The sequence below is a fragment of the Hypanus sabinus genome, chromosome 23 (genome assembly GCF_030144855.1).
Source record: "Hypanus sabinus isolate sHypSab1 chromosome 23, sHypSab1.hap1, whole genome shotgun sequence".
In the NCBI taxonomy this organism is placed as follows: Eukaryota; Metazoa; Chordata; class Chondrichthyes; order Myliobatiformes; family Dasyatidae; genus Hypanus; species Hypanus sabinus.
The window spans coordinates 34,281,847-34,297,840 of NC_082728.1; the positions used below are offsets into that span (position 1 = coordinate 34,281,847).

Genomic DNA, 15,994 nt, shown 5'->3' on the forward strand with positions numbered 1-15,994 from the left:
CTGATATTATTTACTGACACTGGTTATCCGAGATTCAGAGCCAAGACCTTTCAGCTGCTACAGCGACACATCAAACAAAGGTAACACAGTACTTCATCCCTTGTTTAGGCGTGCAGCCTCTCAAGGTCAAGGAATATAGCAGAGGAATTGAAGTTTGCAAAGGTCTTTAACAATACACTTCTTTAAAATTCTCCAGTTCCTAATTTTTCCTTATTTTGGCAGAAATAACAATGTTATTTTTAAAAGCAAGTCCCATATTTCTTGAATACAGTGGATTCTGGTTAATTGGGCCATTGGTTAATCAGGGCAGCCATTTATTTGGGACAACTCTTAAAGAACAAAAACTAAGTGAGAAAATAGCCAGATTCCCCTCATTTATTTGGGATACCATGCTGCTTAACTGGGACAGATTGTTGCTGAACAGTTTCCATCTAACATGAGACATGTGTACTTGTGTGGCCATTAGACACTATACCTTGCTTAGAGTGAACAGTTTTTCAGTAGCGTCGGTTACATGTGCTTATGTTCAAAAAGCAGTGATTTTTGTTAACTGATAGTTGGCAAGAAACAAACAGTAGGAATCTTCAAAACTGTTTTGCTCTCTGTAGTTTCAAACATTCATATTAGAAATAGCTGGGAGTGTAAATACAACAATTACATACTCCAATATGTTAGGAACTACAAAGAATTTGAAGATTTCAACGATCATCTTGAATGTTCCCATGAAAATTAACATTTGGAGGATGTGATCGCTGAAAGCATTGTGTGAAGGCAGTCCATTATCTGCACTAGGTGTCTGCTGATTTTGTTTAATTATAGTCAATCAATAGAATGCGGCAACATACACTGGATAAATTCCACTGTCAATAACTATTAGGAACTAATACATAGCTTTATAATAACATAGTAGCATTGCTGGTGTTTTAATCTGTTCTGTACTTCATTTTAATACACAATTTGTTACTCAGTTAAATGGTAGTTTTTAAAAAACATACCTTTTTAAGTATTTTCGGGAAACTTTGGCTAATTGGGGCAGCCACTTATTTGGACAAAATGTACTGGTTCCAATGTACCCCAATTAACCAGAATCCACTGTATTTGAAAATAAGATATTCACAAACTTTTATATTGCACATCTTTGACAGCTGGAGGGTGAGCCTGTGAATTGGGACCTCACAGAATCTTGAAGCTGATCTGTGAATGCACAGTCTGTCTGAACTAAAGCAGACCTGACTACAACACCACCACTCCAAGTACCCTGTAGATTGCAACTACTGCCAATAAAAGCCCAGAGTGGCCCAGAGTGGGTGATCGATGATTTTAGAGCAACCTGCTCTGAAGTGTTGAGGAATATATTACACCAGCCTCAGCCTTCTCCATGCAGACTGTAGGATGAATATCTCAGATTCCACAGGTAGCATACAAGCCTATAGGTTCAACACCGAATTTTTACAATTTCAAGTAAGCCACACCCCTGGTGATCTTCTCTCACCCACACTCACCCGTTCAGGCAGTTTTCTTCTCTCTTTGTTCATTTTTGCTGTTTGCTTCACACACCACTCCTCCACAACCTGATCCCACCTGCCCATCATTCCCTTGTCATCTAATTCTACCCATCAACCTCTGCTCATGCCTTTGCTTGGACTGTTATATTCTGACAATGTTGCTTTTCTCTCTCAATCCTGATGTAGGATTTCCATCCAAAAACAGCAATAAACACAACCTGGAAATTTATTCAAAGTAAGTCAAACGTCAAAATAAAATTATTAACAAAGTTCAAACATCTCACCATATACTACCCTGAGAATCATTTTGATGTGGGCATTCACAATAAACACACAGACAACAGTCAATGAAAAATTGCACACAACAAAGGCAGACAAAAAAGCAATGTGCAAAAGTCAACAAGCTGTGCAAACGCAAAAGGAGAAAAAAATCAAAATAATAAATAATAAGCAATAAATATCAAGAACATGAGTTGCAGAGTCCTTGAAAGTGGGTCCATAGGTTGTGGAATGTGTTGGGAAAAGTGAAGAGAAGGCTGCACTGAAAGCACTGGATACAACAGATAACCCTGACAGATATGCAGGTAAAGTGTGGCCTCAACTGGAAGGACTGTTTGGGGCCCTGAATGATGGTGAGGGAGGAGGTGTAGGAGCAAGTGGAGCATTTATTATTCGCAGGGATAAGTGCCAGCAAGGAGATCGAAAGGGAGAGATGGGTGGACAAGGGAGTCACGTGGAGAGCAATTCTTATGGAAAGTAGGGGGGAGGGGGGTTGGGAGAGAGGGGAGATGTTCTCCAAGGTAGGATCCGCATTGGAGTTGGTGGAAGATACAGAGAATGATCACTAGACATGGAGGCCCACGGGGTGGTACTTAAGAACAAAGGGAACCCCGTCCCTGTTATGCCGACAGTAGGATGGGGTAAGGGCAAATGTGCGGGAAATGGAAGAGATGCGGGTGAGGGCAGCATCAGTAGAAGGGAAACTTGTTTCTTTGTAAAAAGAGGACATCTCAGGTGAATGAAGAGCCTCATATTGAGTACAGATGCGACAGAGATGAAAGAAGGAATAGTGACAGGATGGGATGAGATTCAGTCAAGATAACCGTGAGAATCAGTAAGATTATAAAAGATATTTGGATAGTCTGTGTCCAGATAGAGAAAGTGTCAGAGATGGATCAAGACAGTTTGAGGGCAGGGTAAAAGTTGGAGAAAACATTGTTGAAATTGTTGAGCTCAGCATGGGGGCCGGAAGCAGCATCAATGAAGACATCAAGAGATAGGAGAAAAAGTTGGGGTGTGTTACCAGTCTAGGCTTGGAGCATGGACTGCTCCACATAGCCAACAAAAAGGAAGACATAGCTTGGACCCACACACGTGCCTATGGCTACACCTTTAGTTTTGAGAAAGGGGGAGGACCTGAAAGAGAAATTGATAAGGATGAGAATCAATTCTGCCAGATGGAAGTGGGTAGTGGTGGGGAACTAATTGGATCTGTTATTAAGAAAAGAAGCAGAGGGTTTAAGGCCTTCCTGATTTGGGGGGGTGGGGGGGAGAATATAGGGATTGGACATCCACAATGAAAATAAGGCAATGTAAGCCAGAGAACTGAAAGTTATTGACATGATGAAGAGCATAGGAAATGTTACAAATGTGGGTAGGAAGAAACCGAAGCAAGAAGGACAAAATGGAGTTCAGGTATGCAGACACTATTTCAGTGTAGCAGAGGCAGACTGAAATGATGGGCCTACTGGGACAGTTAGGTTTGTGGATGTTGGGATGGAAGCAGAAATCAGTAGTTCAGGATATGGGAACCATGAGACTGGTGCCAGAAGATGGAAGGTCACCAGAGTCGATCCTTCTTCTTCAGCCCTTTATCTCTTACACCTATCTCCTCCCAGCTTCTTACTTCATCCCCCTCTCCTAGCCACCTTCCCCCTTACCTGGTATTACCTGCCAACTTGGTCTCCTTCACCCCCCCCCCCCAACCAACAATTCTTCTTATTCTGGCTTCTGATGCCTTCCTTTCCAATCCTGATGGAGGGTCACTGCCTGAAAGATTGACTGTTTATTCCCCTCCATAGATGCCAAGCTCTTTCAACACTTTGTGTTTGATCTTCACAAATGTTGTATTCATTATCAAAACATCTACCTCTATAACCAAGTACAGTAAACAGATCTCTGTATATAATATGCTACTTGTCATCCAGAACTTTCATTTTATTATACAAATACCCCAGTGAGATAGGAACATGCCTGTCCTAGCATGCAAAGTCAGCTCCAGCAGACTGGACGGATGAGATCTACAGTGAGATGCAATGGCCAGAAAGCTCCATGGAAAGGGAAAGGCATTTCCACTGCATCCAAGGAAGACCCCAGTTTTTGACGCTTGTTTATACACTGGACCCAGACTTCTGACGTCAAGAGAAACTGCCCCAGCGCACCTGTTTTGTCACTTTAAAATCTCCCCTCGCACAGCTTTCATTTCATTGTTTGACACGATGGACAATCGTCAAGTCAAGTCACTTTTATTGTCATTTTGACCATAACTGCTGGTACAGTACATAGTGAAAATGGGACAATGTTTTTCAGGACCATGGTGTTACATGACACAGTACAAAAACTAGACTGAATTACGTAAAAAAAACAGCACAGAGAAAGCTACACTAGACTACAGACCTACACAGGACTGCATAAAAAACACAAAACACAAAAACAGTGCAGGCATTACAATAAATAATAAACAGGACAATAGGGTTAAGGTGTCAGTCCAGGCTTCGGGCATCATCACCGTATGTAAAACCTTTATTACCCTTTATAACCTATAACCTACATTTTCTCTTTCTGTAGAATTTAAAACAGAGTTGAGGGGAAAATTTTCACTCAGTGAGATACAAGTCATCTGAACTCTCATCTGTGGAAGTGAGTGCAATATTACAATGTTCTTTTGTTTAAAGCCAAGATGGATAGCTTCTCATGAAGCAATAGTGAAAGGTTACTGCTAGACTAGAATGTGGAGTTGAGGTTACGATCCAATCAGCCATAATTTCATGAAATGGCAGAGGAAGCTCAAGCAGTTGAGTGTTCTACTCCTACTCTTGAATTTTATTTCTGCTCATATCATCCACCATTGTCCCTATACCAAAAAAGGCCAAGGTAACATATTTAAACAACTGGTGTCCTGTAGCACTCACCTCAATAATAAGCAAATGCTTTGAGAAGCTGGTCAAGGATTACATCTGCAGCATGCTACCACTCAAACTGTAATCCCTACAATTCACCTAAGGACACAACTGATTGACAGATGATGAGATCGACAGTCACTGCTTTACACACTGTCCTTACACATCTGGAGAAGAAGGATGCTTACGTGAGAATGCTGTTCTTGGACTACAGTTCAGCATTCAATTCCCTCCAGGCTCAACAGGAAGATCAGAGGCCTCGGCCTTGACCCTGCCTTACGCAGCCGGATCCTGGGCTTCCTGTCAGATCACCGGCAGGTGGTAAGAGTGGGCTTCTTCACATCCACCCCTCTGACTCTCAACACAGGAGCCCCTCAGGGTTGTGTACTAAGTCCCCTCCTTTACTCCCTGCATACCCATGACTGTGTTGCCACCCACAGCTCTAACCTGCTAATTAAATTTGCCACGACACTACACTGATTGGCCTAATCTCAAACAAAAACAAGGTGGCCTATAGGGAAGAAGTCATCTCTCTGAGACAGAGGTGTCAAGAAAACAGCCTCTTCCTCAATGTCACAAAAACAAAGGAGCTGGTTGTGGACTACAGCAGGAATGGAGATAGGCTAACCCCTATTGACATCAATGCATTTGGGTTTGAGAGGGTAAACAGCTATAAATTCCTCGGCATCCACATCACCAAGAACCTCACATGGTCTGTACACACCAAGGCACAACAGCACCTCTTTCACCTCAGATGGTTGAGGAAGTTTGGTGTAGGCCCCCAAATCCTAAGAACTTTCTACATGGGCACAATTGAGAGCATCCTGACTGGCTGCATCACTGCCTGGAATGGGAACTGTACCTTCCTTAACTGCAAGATTCCGCAGAGAGTGGCGTGGACAGCCCAAAGCATCTGTAGTTGTGAACTTCCCATGATTCAGGACATCTACAAAGACAGGTGTGAAAAAACGGCCCGAAGGATCATTGGGGACCTGAGCCACCCCAACCTCAATCTATTCCGGCTACTACCATCTGAGAAACGGTACCGCAGCATAAAAGCCAGGACCACCAGGCCATCAGACTGATTAACTCGCGCCGATTTGAGTGTATTTCTATCTTACATTCACTGTCCTATTTATTATAAATTATTATTAATTACTATGATTGCCCATTGTACAATTAAACGGAGACGTAACGTAAAGATTTTTACTCCTCTTGTATGTGAAGAAAAAATGTGAATTCAATTCAATTCGATGTCTGTTAGAAATATGATCCAGTGGCACCACCTCATGGTGATTCTCTGATCTACATGTGTTTGTACCATTTCAGAGAACGGAGGAATTCCAAGAGTTATTCCAATCCGGTTTTAAGCTTCAGCCACAAAATCTTTCTTCTGACCATTATCTTAATTAATATCACTACACCAGAATAAGCGAAAACTACTGAATAATTATCTATAAAAGGTCCTTCCACATTCTATCACACAGGACCACCACTGCATCGAATCTTTATTTCTTTATCTTCATTTTTATTTAGTGATACAATGCAAACCAGGCCTTTCCATCCCAACGAGCCGCATCAGTCAGAAATCCACCGATATAACCCTAGCCTAATCACAGGACAATTTACAATGACCAATTAACCTACTCACCAGTACGTATTTGGAATGTGGGAGGAAACCGGAGCACCTGGAGGAAACACAGAAGCTCACAGGAAGGACATACAAACTTTGTAGAGACGCATCAGAATTGAGCCCTAAACCCCCATGTCCTGAGCGGTTAAAGCGTCGTGCTACCTGCTACACTATCGTGGTGTCCTTTCTGGACCAAGGCCGCTAAGATTGCGATTATGCCATCTTTAATCAAGAGCTGCAAAAAGAAGATACACAAATTGCTAAGCTATAGACAGCAAAAAGACATTTTATATTTAAGATGGATAGATTCTTAATTAATCAGGACATCAAAGATTACAGGGAGGAAGCAGGAGAATGGTTTTGAGAGGGATAATAAATCAGCCATGATGGAATAGCAGAGCAGACTCAATGGACCAAATGGGCTAATTTTCCTCCTATGGTCTTATGATTCAAAATCTGAGAAACAAATCATGAAATTTGTTTTGTTGTTTAAGAGAAGTGAGTGAGTGAGCTTGATAGAGACATGGATGACAAGAATGCAGCAATTTTGAATAAACTATACAGTGCCCTTAAAGCACTGCAATTGTAGTTAATGAGGGAAAATAAATAACATTTGGTGGTTAGGGGACGACAGGGAAGAATATGTCAACAGCAACACCCAAGACCTTCATAAAAAAAAACATGAAATGGGGTTGAACAATTTATGAAAAAAAACATTATAGTATTTCAATAGGAATGTACTGTATGAGAAAAGGGTAGCTTGATTCTGTAGGTGGCACTTAATAAGGTTTATTTTAGCATTATACAGGTAAACTCCAAAAATGCAGCATGTTTATGAATTTGATTATGGGGGAACTGGCAAATTTTCCACACAGTTATTTGTTATTTCTGTTAATAATACCCACAATTTTGTCATTCATCTTTTATTTTTTTCGATGTTACTGTGCATAATAAAGGATGTTCCAGTAAACCAGGTAAGTGGGAAAGGTACACGGAAACTAGGGTCCTGGCAAGTGAAAACATCAGATAGCCAATCAGAGTTTTACTGCATTTATCAGGAGAAGCACTGTCGACGTTTCGGGCCGAGACCCTTCGTCAGGACCAACTGAGAGGAAAGATAGTAAGAGATTTGAAAGTAGTGGGAGGAGGGGGAAATGCGAAATGATAGGAGAAGACCGGAGGGGGTGGGATGAAGCTAAGAGCTGGAAAGGTGATTGGCTAAAGTGATACAGAGCAGGAGAAGGGAAAGGATCATGGGACCGGAGGCCTCAGGAGAAAGAAAGGGGGAGGGTGGGAAGCACCAGAGGGAGATGGAGAGCAGGCAAACAACTAAATATGTCAGGGATGGGGTAAGAAGGGGAGGAGGGGCATTAACGGAAGTTAGAGAAATCAATGTTCATGCCATCAGGTTGTTCCTCCAACCTGAGTTTGGATTCATTTTGACAGTAGAGGAGGCCATGGATAGACATATCAGAATGGGAATGGGACGTGGAATTAAAATGTGTGGCCACTGGAAGATCCTGCTTTCTCTGGCGGACCAAGCATAGGTGTTCAGCGAAACGGTCTCCCAGTCTGCGTCGGGTCTCACCAATATATAAAAGGCCACACCGGGATCACCGGACGCAGTATACCACACCAGCCGACTCACAGGTGAAGTGTTGCCTCACCTGGAAGGACTGTCTGGGGCCCTGAACAGTGTGTGTAAGGAAGTGTAAGGGCAGGTGTAGCACTTGTTCCGCTTAACAAGGATAAGTGCCAGGAGGGAGATCGGTGGGATCGGTGGGAAGGGATGGGGGGGACAAGTGGACAAGGGAGTCGCCTAGGGAGCAATCCCTGTGGAAAGCAGAAGGGGGGGGAGGGAAAGATGTGCTTGGTAGTGGGATCCCGTTGTAGGTGGCGTAAGTTATGGAGAATTATACGTTGGACCTGGAGGCTGGTGGGGTGGTTGGTGAGGACAAGGGGAACCCTATCCCGAGTGGGGTGGCATGCGGATGGGGTGAGGGTAGGTGTGCGGGAAATGGGAGAGATGCATTTGAGAGCAGAGTTGATGGTGGAAGAAGGGAAGCTCCTTTGTTTAAAAAAGGAAGACATCTCCTTCGTCCTGGAATGAAAAGTCTCATCCTGAGAGCAGATGCGACGGAGACGGAGGAATTGTGAGAAGGGGATAGCATGCCCCTCCTCCCCTTCTTACCCCATCCCTGACATATTTAGTTGTTTGCCCGTTCTCCATCTCCCTCTGGTGCTTCCACCCCCCCCCCCCCCACTTTCTTTCTCCTGAGGCCTCCCATCCCATGATCCTTTTCCTTCTCCAGCTCTGTATCACTTTTGCCAAACACCTCTCTAGCTCTTAGCTTCATCCCACCCCCTCCGGTCTTCTCCTATCTTTTTGCATTTCCCCCTCCCCCCATTACTTTCAAATCTCTTACTATCTTTCCTGTCAGTTAGTCCTGACGAAGGGTCTCGGCCCGAAACGTCGACAGTGCTTCTCCTTATAGATGCTGCCTGGCCTGCTGTGTTCCATCAGTATTTTGTGTGTATTGTTTGAATTTCCAGCATCTGCAGATTTCCTCGTGTTTTACTGCATTTGCTACTTTGGCTGCTAGAGTAAGAGGAGACAATTTCATTCAAGAAGAGTACTATTGCAGTTGTAGCCTCTGTCCAGACAATCAGATTCAGGTTTAATCTCACTGGCATATGTCATAAAATTTGTTGTTTAGCAGCAGCAGTATATTGCAGTACATAAGAATAAAAACTATAAGTTACAATAAGAAATTTAGAGATATTAAGTAAGTAGAGCAAAACGAGCAAACAAAAGTGAGGCAGTGTTCATTGGTTCATTGTCTGTTCAAAAAGCTGGCGGAAATTTTGGATCGTACTTTGCTGGGCCATGCTGGGTGCTCAAATTCTTAAAGGATTGAACAGCCCAGACTTTCAGACACAACAACAGAGTCCAATCCTGGCATAAATCCTCAGAATATGCATATGAAATATCCACTTATATCCAGCATCGGGTCAGGTACCAATGATTTCAATGGCAACAAAAATAGCTGAATTCAACTATTCAACCCAACTATGCACAGCAAGCATTTTCAAGCATTTCTTACAACTTTTTACAGCCAAAGCTAGAGGAAGGCCTTGATATGACAGGGATGACAGCTATCAAAGGCCAGCTTGGCATTTGGGACACATACCATCATCACTTTTCTGCAAAGTGCCCGGTTTCAGTTCAGACTGTGCAGCCTAACCCTGGAGTGTACAGTCCTGATGATGCTGGCATACCACATCAAACCAGCAAAGGAATGGTGAACTTTACACCTTACAGCTTCAAAGTACTTTGAAGCCTTTACTTGACAGATCCACGAAAAAATAAATGACTGGTTCAGTTGTTTCACAGGTCTGAGGTGCATGACAAATGCTAGGCATACTGCTCTCAATCTCTTAATTCTAAGGTCTTGTTTAAGCCTAACTAAAGACCAACAATAGTAAATGTTCTAAGATGTTTCATATGGATGTCAGGCAAAATTTAAAAACTAGCTTACAACTTTGTTAACTGCGTTCTGAAACATCTTAAAGAGGGAAAAGAGAAATAGTGAAGCAGTTCAGAAAGGCAAATCTAAATCTTGCTGCAGAGTTTCAGGAATTTCTTGAATGAAAGATCCACTTGTTCACATTCAGTAAAATATTCATGCCTCCCCCAAAACCTGACAAACACCCAATGGAACCACAGGCTGCCTGTTTAAAATGAGTTGGACCTGTCTAGAGATTCCAACTTTGCTGGCTGCCCCTGAACAAGGATAAGCAGCATTCTGAAAATGCTAGCAACACACACAAAATGCTGGAGGAACTCAGCAGGCCAGGCAGCATCTATGGAAAAAAGTACAGTCGATGTTTTGGGTTGAAACCCTTTGGCAAGACTGGACTGCAGTGATTCTGAAAATGCTGTTATGGACTTTCTAACGACATTACTTCAATGATGCTCAACTATCATGGACCTCCTATAATCCTCCATTCTTACACCCAAGTGCATTGCACACCCACCTTGAGATGTTGGCAGCTGACTGTATGGTTGGCACCAGCAGAGAAATTCAGGAATGATCAAGAGCTTGAAATCAGGTATATACAGATATCTCAATGTAGGCATCCTCTCACCCTGGGATTTATACCCACAATTCTAACTCAAAGGCAAACACTTCATTTTTGAGTATCTATGTCAAAGAAAAGTTTGATTTAATAAATATGCCTCATTTAAGTACATCCCAACACATCTACTACAAAAGAATGCTGATAGTGGAAATCTAGAGTAACATACAAAGGACTGGAAGAATTCAGCGGGCCAGACAGCATCCATGGGGGGAAATGAGCAGCCAAGGTTCTAGGTTGAGGCCCTTCATCAGGAGAGGAAAGAAAAAGGAGAAAGCCAGAACAAAAACGTGGGTGAAAGAGATGAAGCAAGAACTGGCGGGTGACAGGTGGATCCCAGTGAGGGGGTTGATAGGGAGGTGAGAGAAGGAAGACAGGGGGCGTGATGTCAAATGCTGGGAAGCAATAAGTGGAAGTAACAAAGGGCCAAAGAAGATGGAGTCTGATAAAACAGTGGACCATGGAATACAGGGAAAGAGATGGGGAGGGAAACCAGTGTGGGGGAGGGGTATATTTTGGTATAACACAGAAGACCCTTCCAGCCCTTTGAGCTATACCACCCAGCAACCTCCAATTTAACTCCAGCTCAATCATGGGAGAATTTACAATGACTGATTTAACCTACCAACCAGTATGTCTTTAGACTGTGGGAGGAAACTGCAGCACCCAGAGGAAACCCACATGGTCACAGAAAGAATGCACAAACACCTTACAGACACTGGCGAAAATTGAACCCGGGTTGACGGTACTGTTAAGCTTTGCGCTAACGACTAGGCTACTGTGCTGCCCCATACGTGTGGGTGATAGGCACATGGAGTGATCTGGGAGAGGAAAGTGATAGGGTGTTAGGAACTAGTGGGTAAAAAAAGGGGATAGGACAGAAGGACAGAGAGGAGTGATTACTAGTGGAGAAATCAACATTCATGCTGTCAGGTTGGAGACTACCAAGGTGTAATATTAGGTACTCTTCCTCTATTTTGCATCTAGTCTCAATTTGGCAGTGGATGAAGTTATAAACAGACAAGGCAGTGTGGGAATGGGAAGTGGAATTAAAATGGCTGGACAACAGAGATCACTGTTGATACAAACACTGTAGCTCAATTAACATACCATCCCACCTCACCCCATTCATACTGCCACCACTTCTGCTCTTCAACATATCCGACAGAGAAGCTTTCAAGCTGATGCTTGATTGAAAGAATCAATATGGCTGCGATCTGGATTTCAGAGTAGAAAGGTGTCATGTTTATACTTGAAGGTAATATAGTACACCAGGAGTGTTTCAACACCAAAACTTCAAACAAAAAACTCATAGCTGCACATGCTAATGTCTAGGGAAATCAAAATTATTGGCAAACATCCCCCTTCTAAACTCTTGATGGAGGGGTGGGGGGAGTTGGAAATCACTGAAAAGTCACTGAAGATGTCTGGGTCTAGGGTATTGCCCCAACGAACTGCAGCAGTGATGAGGTGACTGACCTCCAACATTCCTCTGTGTGAGGAATGGCCAACCACTTGAATGATTGAGCCTTGACGCTCTGTCTTCACTTTGACCAGAATTGTTTGATGCCACAATTGGTCAAATCTTCCTCCTAGTGACAAGGGCAGTCTCTATCACTTTGCCTCTGGAATTCAGTTTTGCAGTCCATGTTTGGACCAAGGCTGTGCAGGAGGTATAGAGCCAACATATCCTGGCAAAGTTCAAACTGAGCAGAGTATTGGTGAGTAAGGGGCACTTGACAGCGTAGTAGGTGACTCCTTCCATCACTTACTGTTTGCAGTAAAACAATGATGACTTCTGGAGCAGAATGCTCATGGCAAAACTGGAACTAGGCATTGGGGAGCAATTTATTGGTGAGTAAATGCCCCTAAAAACCACAGTTGACAACAGCTTCCATCACTGTAAGATGGTTGAGACTAATAGATTAGATTTGACTAGCAATCCACAAAAAAGCAGGGCAATTTTTGGGTAAAGTTCCCAAACTGCCAGGTGTATGGCACTGTTATACTCAACAATAATGCTTAGTTAGAATCACAGCTGGTTATGGAACACAGGTCATCAGTATTATATCCACAGTATTGTCTAGCTTCAGCCTTGACTTTACCATTCACATACAAGGCTGGTCACTATTGGAGTCTCTTTGGCTTCACTGCTAAACTGCCCACCACTATTCATGATTAGATATGGCAGGATCATGAAGCTGATGATAAGATTGCCTCATTCTGTCCATGATGCTGTTGGAATAAAGACAGTCCTAAGTTGCAAATTTACCAGGTTGACAAATATTCAGTACGCTGGCCATCAGTTACAAATAATACATATTGATTCTGCGGATAAATTGTATCAGCAGAATCTAATTTATAGAAAGAATCAAATACTGACCTGCAAACTGTTGGTAATTTTCATAATCTTTGGAACATGGTACTTCAAAAAATTTTCCTTCTAAGATATCAGTCTGCCGAGCAAACACTTCTTTAGAATCGTTCTCGTCCAGATAATCCCAAAGCACAACCAAACAAAGCACAGAAAGGGTAACTAATATCAGAACTGCAAACCACTTCCACCAGGTTGCTTGCTTGGATTTGTTCCTTTTGATACTGTAAATAAAGTAAAAAAATTGAACATATTATTAACTTGTAGGATAACTTGGGAGTTAACAGTTTCTACACAATTATCAAATACATAATGAATTTTATTAGCAATTCAAAATACTAAATTGTTTATCCATTTGTCACTAGTTTCTGAAATAGAAATACAACTACTGTAGCGGTGTGCTACACGCAGCGCTAAAATTACGACACGGAGTCGGTAACTGCAGTCAAAGGAAAAAACTTTATTCGAAAACTTCAGCCTCACTTTTAAGCCCCCCATGGCGCAGAGGCTCCAAAGCTCTGTGCTCGCAAACCCCCGTAGGTTATCTAATTGTGAGTCGGTTCGGATGCAAAAGGAAATGGGTCGCCACATAACCCTCCCCTAGAACCGGCGATACACCCCCCAATGTCCACAGTCTGGGCCAGAACCTGCTTGGGAGGTCGGCCTCTGCGCCGAGGCGCCGGAAACTCAGCCGGATGCACCAGGTCCACATGGGCCGGTTTGAGGCGGTCCACCGTGAAAACCTCCTCTTTCCCCCCAACATCCAGCACGAACGTGGACCCGTTGCTCTGGAGCACCATAAACGGCCCCTCGTATGGCCGCTGTAGCGGCGGCCGATGCCCGCCCCTTCGTACAAACACAAACTTACAGTTCTGTAGGTCTTTGGGTACGCAGGTCGGGTGCCGCCCGTGCTGTGAAGTGGGTATGGGGGCCAGGTTACCGAGCTTCTCGCGTAGTCTGCCCAGGACTGCTGCGGGTTCTTCCTCTTGCCCCCTTGGGGCTGGTAGGAACTCCCCGGGGACGACCAGGGGCGCGCTGTATACCAACTCGGCTGACGAGGCGTGCAGGTCGTCCTTGGGCGCTGTGCGGATGCGGAGTAGGACCCAGGGAAGCTCGTCCACCCAGTTGGCTCCTCGCAGGCGGGCCATGAGGGCCGACTTCAGGTGACGGTGGAAACGCTCCACTAGCCCGTTCGACTGTGGGTGGTAGGCAGTTGTGTGGTGCAGCTGAGTCCCCAAAAGGCTGGCCATAGCTGACCACAGGCTGGAGGTGAACTGGGCGCCTCTGTCGGAGGTAATGTGGGCTGGTACACCAAAGCGAGATATCCAGGTGGCGATCAGGGCTCGGGCGCAAGATTCGGAGGTGGTGTCGGTGAGCGGGACCGCCTCTGGCCATCTTGTGAACCGGTCCACGATAGTCAGGAGGTGCCGCGCTCCGCGCAACACTGGCAGGGGGCCCACGATATCCATATTAATGTGGTCGAAACGCCGGTGGGCGGGATGGAACTGCTGCGGTGGGGCTTTGGTGTGCCGCTGCACCTTGGCCGTCTGGCAGTGCATGCACGTTTTGGCCCATTCACTGACCTGTTTGCGGAGTCAGTGCCAAACGAACCTGCTGGAAACCATCCGGACAGTTGTCCGGATGGAGGGATGCGCCAAGTTATGAATGGAGTCGAAAACGCGGCGCCGCCATGCTGTCGGGACGACTGGACGGGGCTGGCCGGTGGCGACATCACAGAGTAGGGTCCTCTCACCTGGGCCTACGGGGAGGTCCTGGAGCTGCAAACCGGAGACTGCGGTTCTGTAACTCGGAATCTCCTCATCCGCCTGCTGCGCCTCTGCCAATGCCTCAAAGTCTACCCCTTGGGAAAGGGCATGAACGGTAGGGCGAGAGAGCGCATCCGCCACGACATTGTCCTTACCCGAGACGTGCCGGATATCCGTCGTGTATTCAGAGATGTAGGACAGGTGGCGTTGCTGGCGGGACGACCAGGGGTCGGACGCTTTCGTAAACGCAAAGGTAAGCGGTTTGTGGTCTGTGAACGCGGTGAAGGGCCGACCTAGGAAGTACCTGAAATGCCGGATTGCCAGGTAGAGCGCCAACAGTTCCCGGTCGAAAGCACTGTACTTAAGCTCGGGTGGTCGCAGGTGTTTGCTGAAAAACGCCAGGGGTTGCCAGCGACCTGCGATGAGTTGCTCCAGCACCCCACCGACTGCCGTGTTTGATGCGTCCACTGTGAGGGCGGTAGGGGGGTCCATTCTGGGATGTACTAGCATTGTGGCGTCCGCCAAAGCTTCCTTCGTTTGAACGAAAGCGGCGGCGGACTCCTCGTCCCAGGTAATGTCCTTGCTCGGACTCGACATCAGGGCGAACAGGGGGCGCATGATCCGGGCAGCTGAAGGGAGGAAGCGGCGGTAGAAATTGACCATACCTACGAATTCCTGAAGGCCTTTGATCGTGGTGGGTCGGGGAAAGAGGCGGACCGCATCTACCTTAGCGGGCAGAGGGGTTGCCCCGTCTTTAGTAATCCTGTGGCCCAGGAAGTCAATGGTATCGAGTCCGAACTGGCATTTGGCGGGGTTGATTGTAAGACCGTACTCACTCAGTCGGGCGCAGAGTTGACGGAGGTGGGACAGATGCTCCTGACGACTGCTGCTGGCTATGAGGATGTCATCCAAATAGATGAACGCGAAGTCCAGGTCCCGTCCCACCGCGTCCATTAACCGCTGGAACGTCTGTGCGGCATTCTTCAGGCCGAACGGCATGCGGAGGAACTCGAAAAGGCCGAAAGGGGTGATGAGAGCCGTTTTGGGGACGTCGTCAGGATGCATCGGGATTTGATGGTACCCTCGGACGAGGTCTACCTTGGAGAAGATCCGTGCGCCGTGCAGGTTTGCTGCAAAGTCCTGAATGTGCGGCACAGGGTAGCGGTCCGGTGTGGTAGCCTCGTTCAGCCTGCGGTAGTCGCCGCATGGTCTCCAGCCCCCCGTCGCTTTGGGCACCATGTGCAGGGGGGAGGCCCATGGGCTGTCGGACCGCCGGATGATCCCCAATTCCTCCATCCTCTGGAACTCCTCCTTCGCCAGTCAGAGCTTGTCCGGGGGAAGCCGCCGAGCACGGGCGTGGAGGGGTGGTCCCTGGGTCGGGATGTGGTGCTGTACGC

The 15,994-nt window shown here is 45.7% G+C and overlaps 1 protein-coding gene across 1 annotated transcript in view; it reads right to left on the minus strand.

The window, feature by feature from the left end:
- The window catches only part of uts2r2 (urotensin-2 receptor 2), a 126,560-nt gene that overhangs the window by 103,161 nt on the left and 7,405 nt on the right, over positions 1 to 15,994 (minus strand). The window contains exon 2 of the mRNA XM_059948699.1: positions 12,841 to 13,055. Coding sequence (XP_059804682.1) covers positions 12,841 to 13,055 — 215 coding nt within the window. The remainder of the gene's footprint in view (positions 1 to 12,840; positions 13,056 to 15,994) is intronic.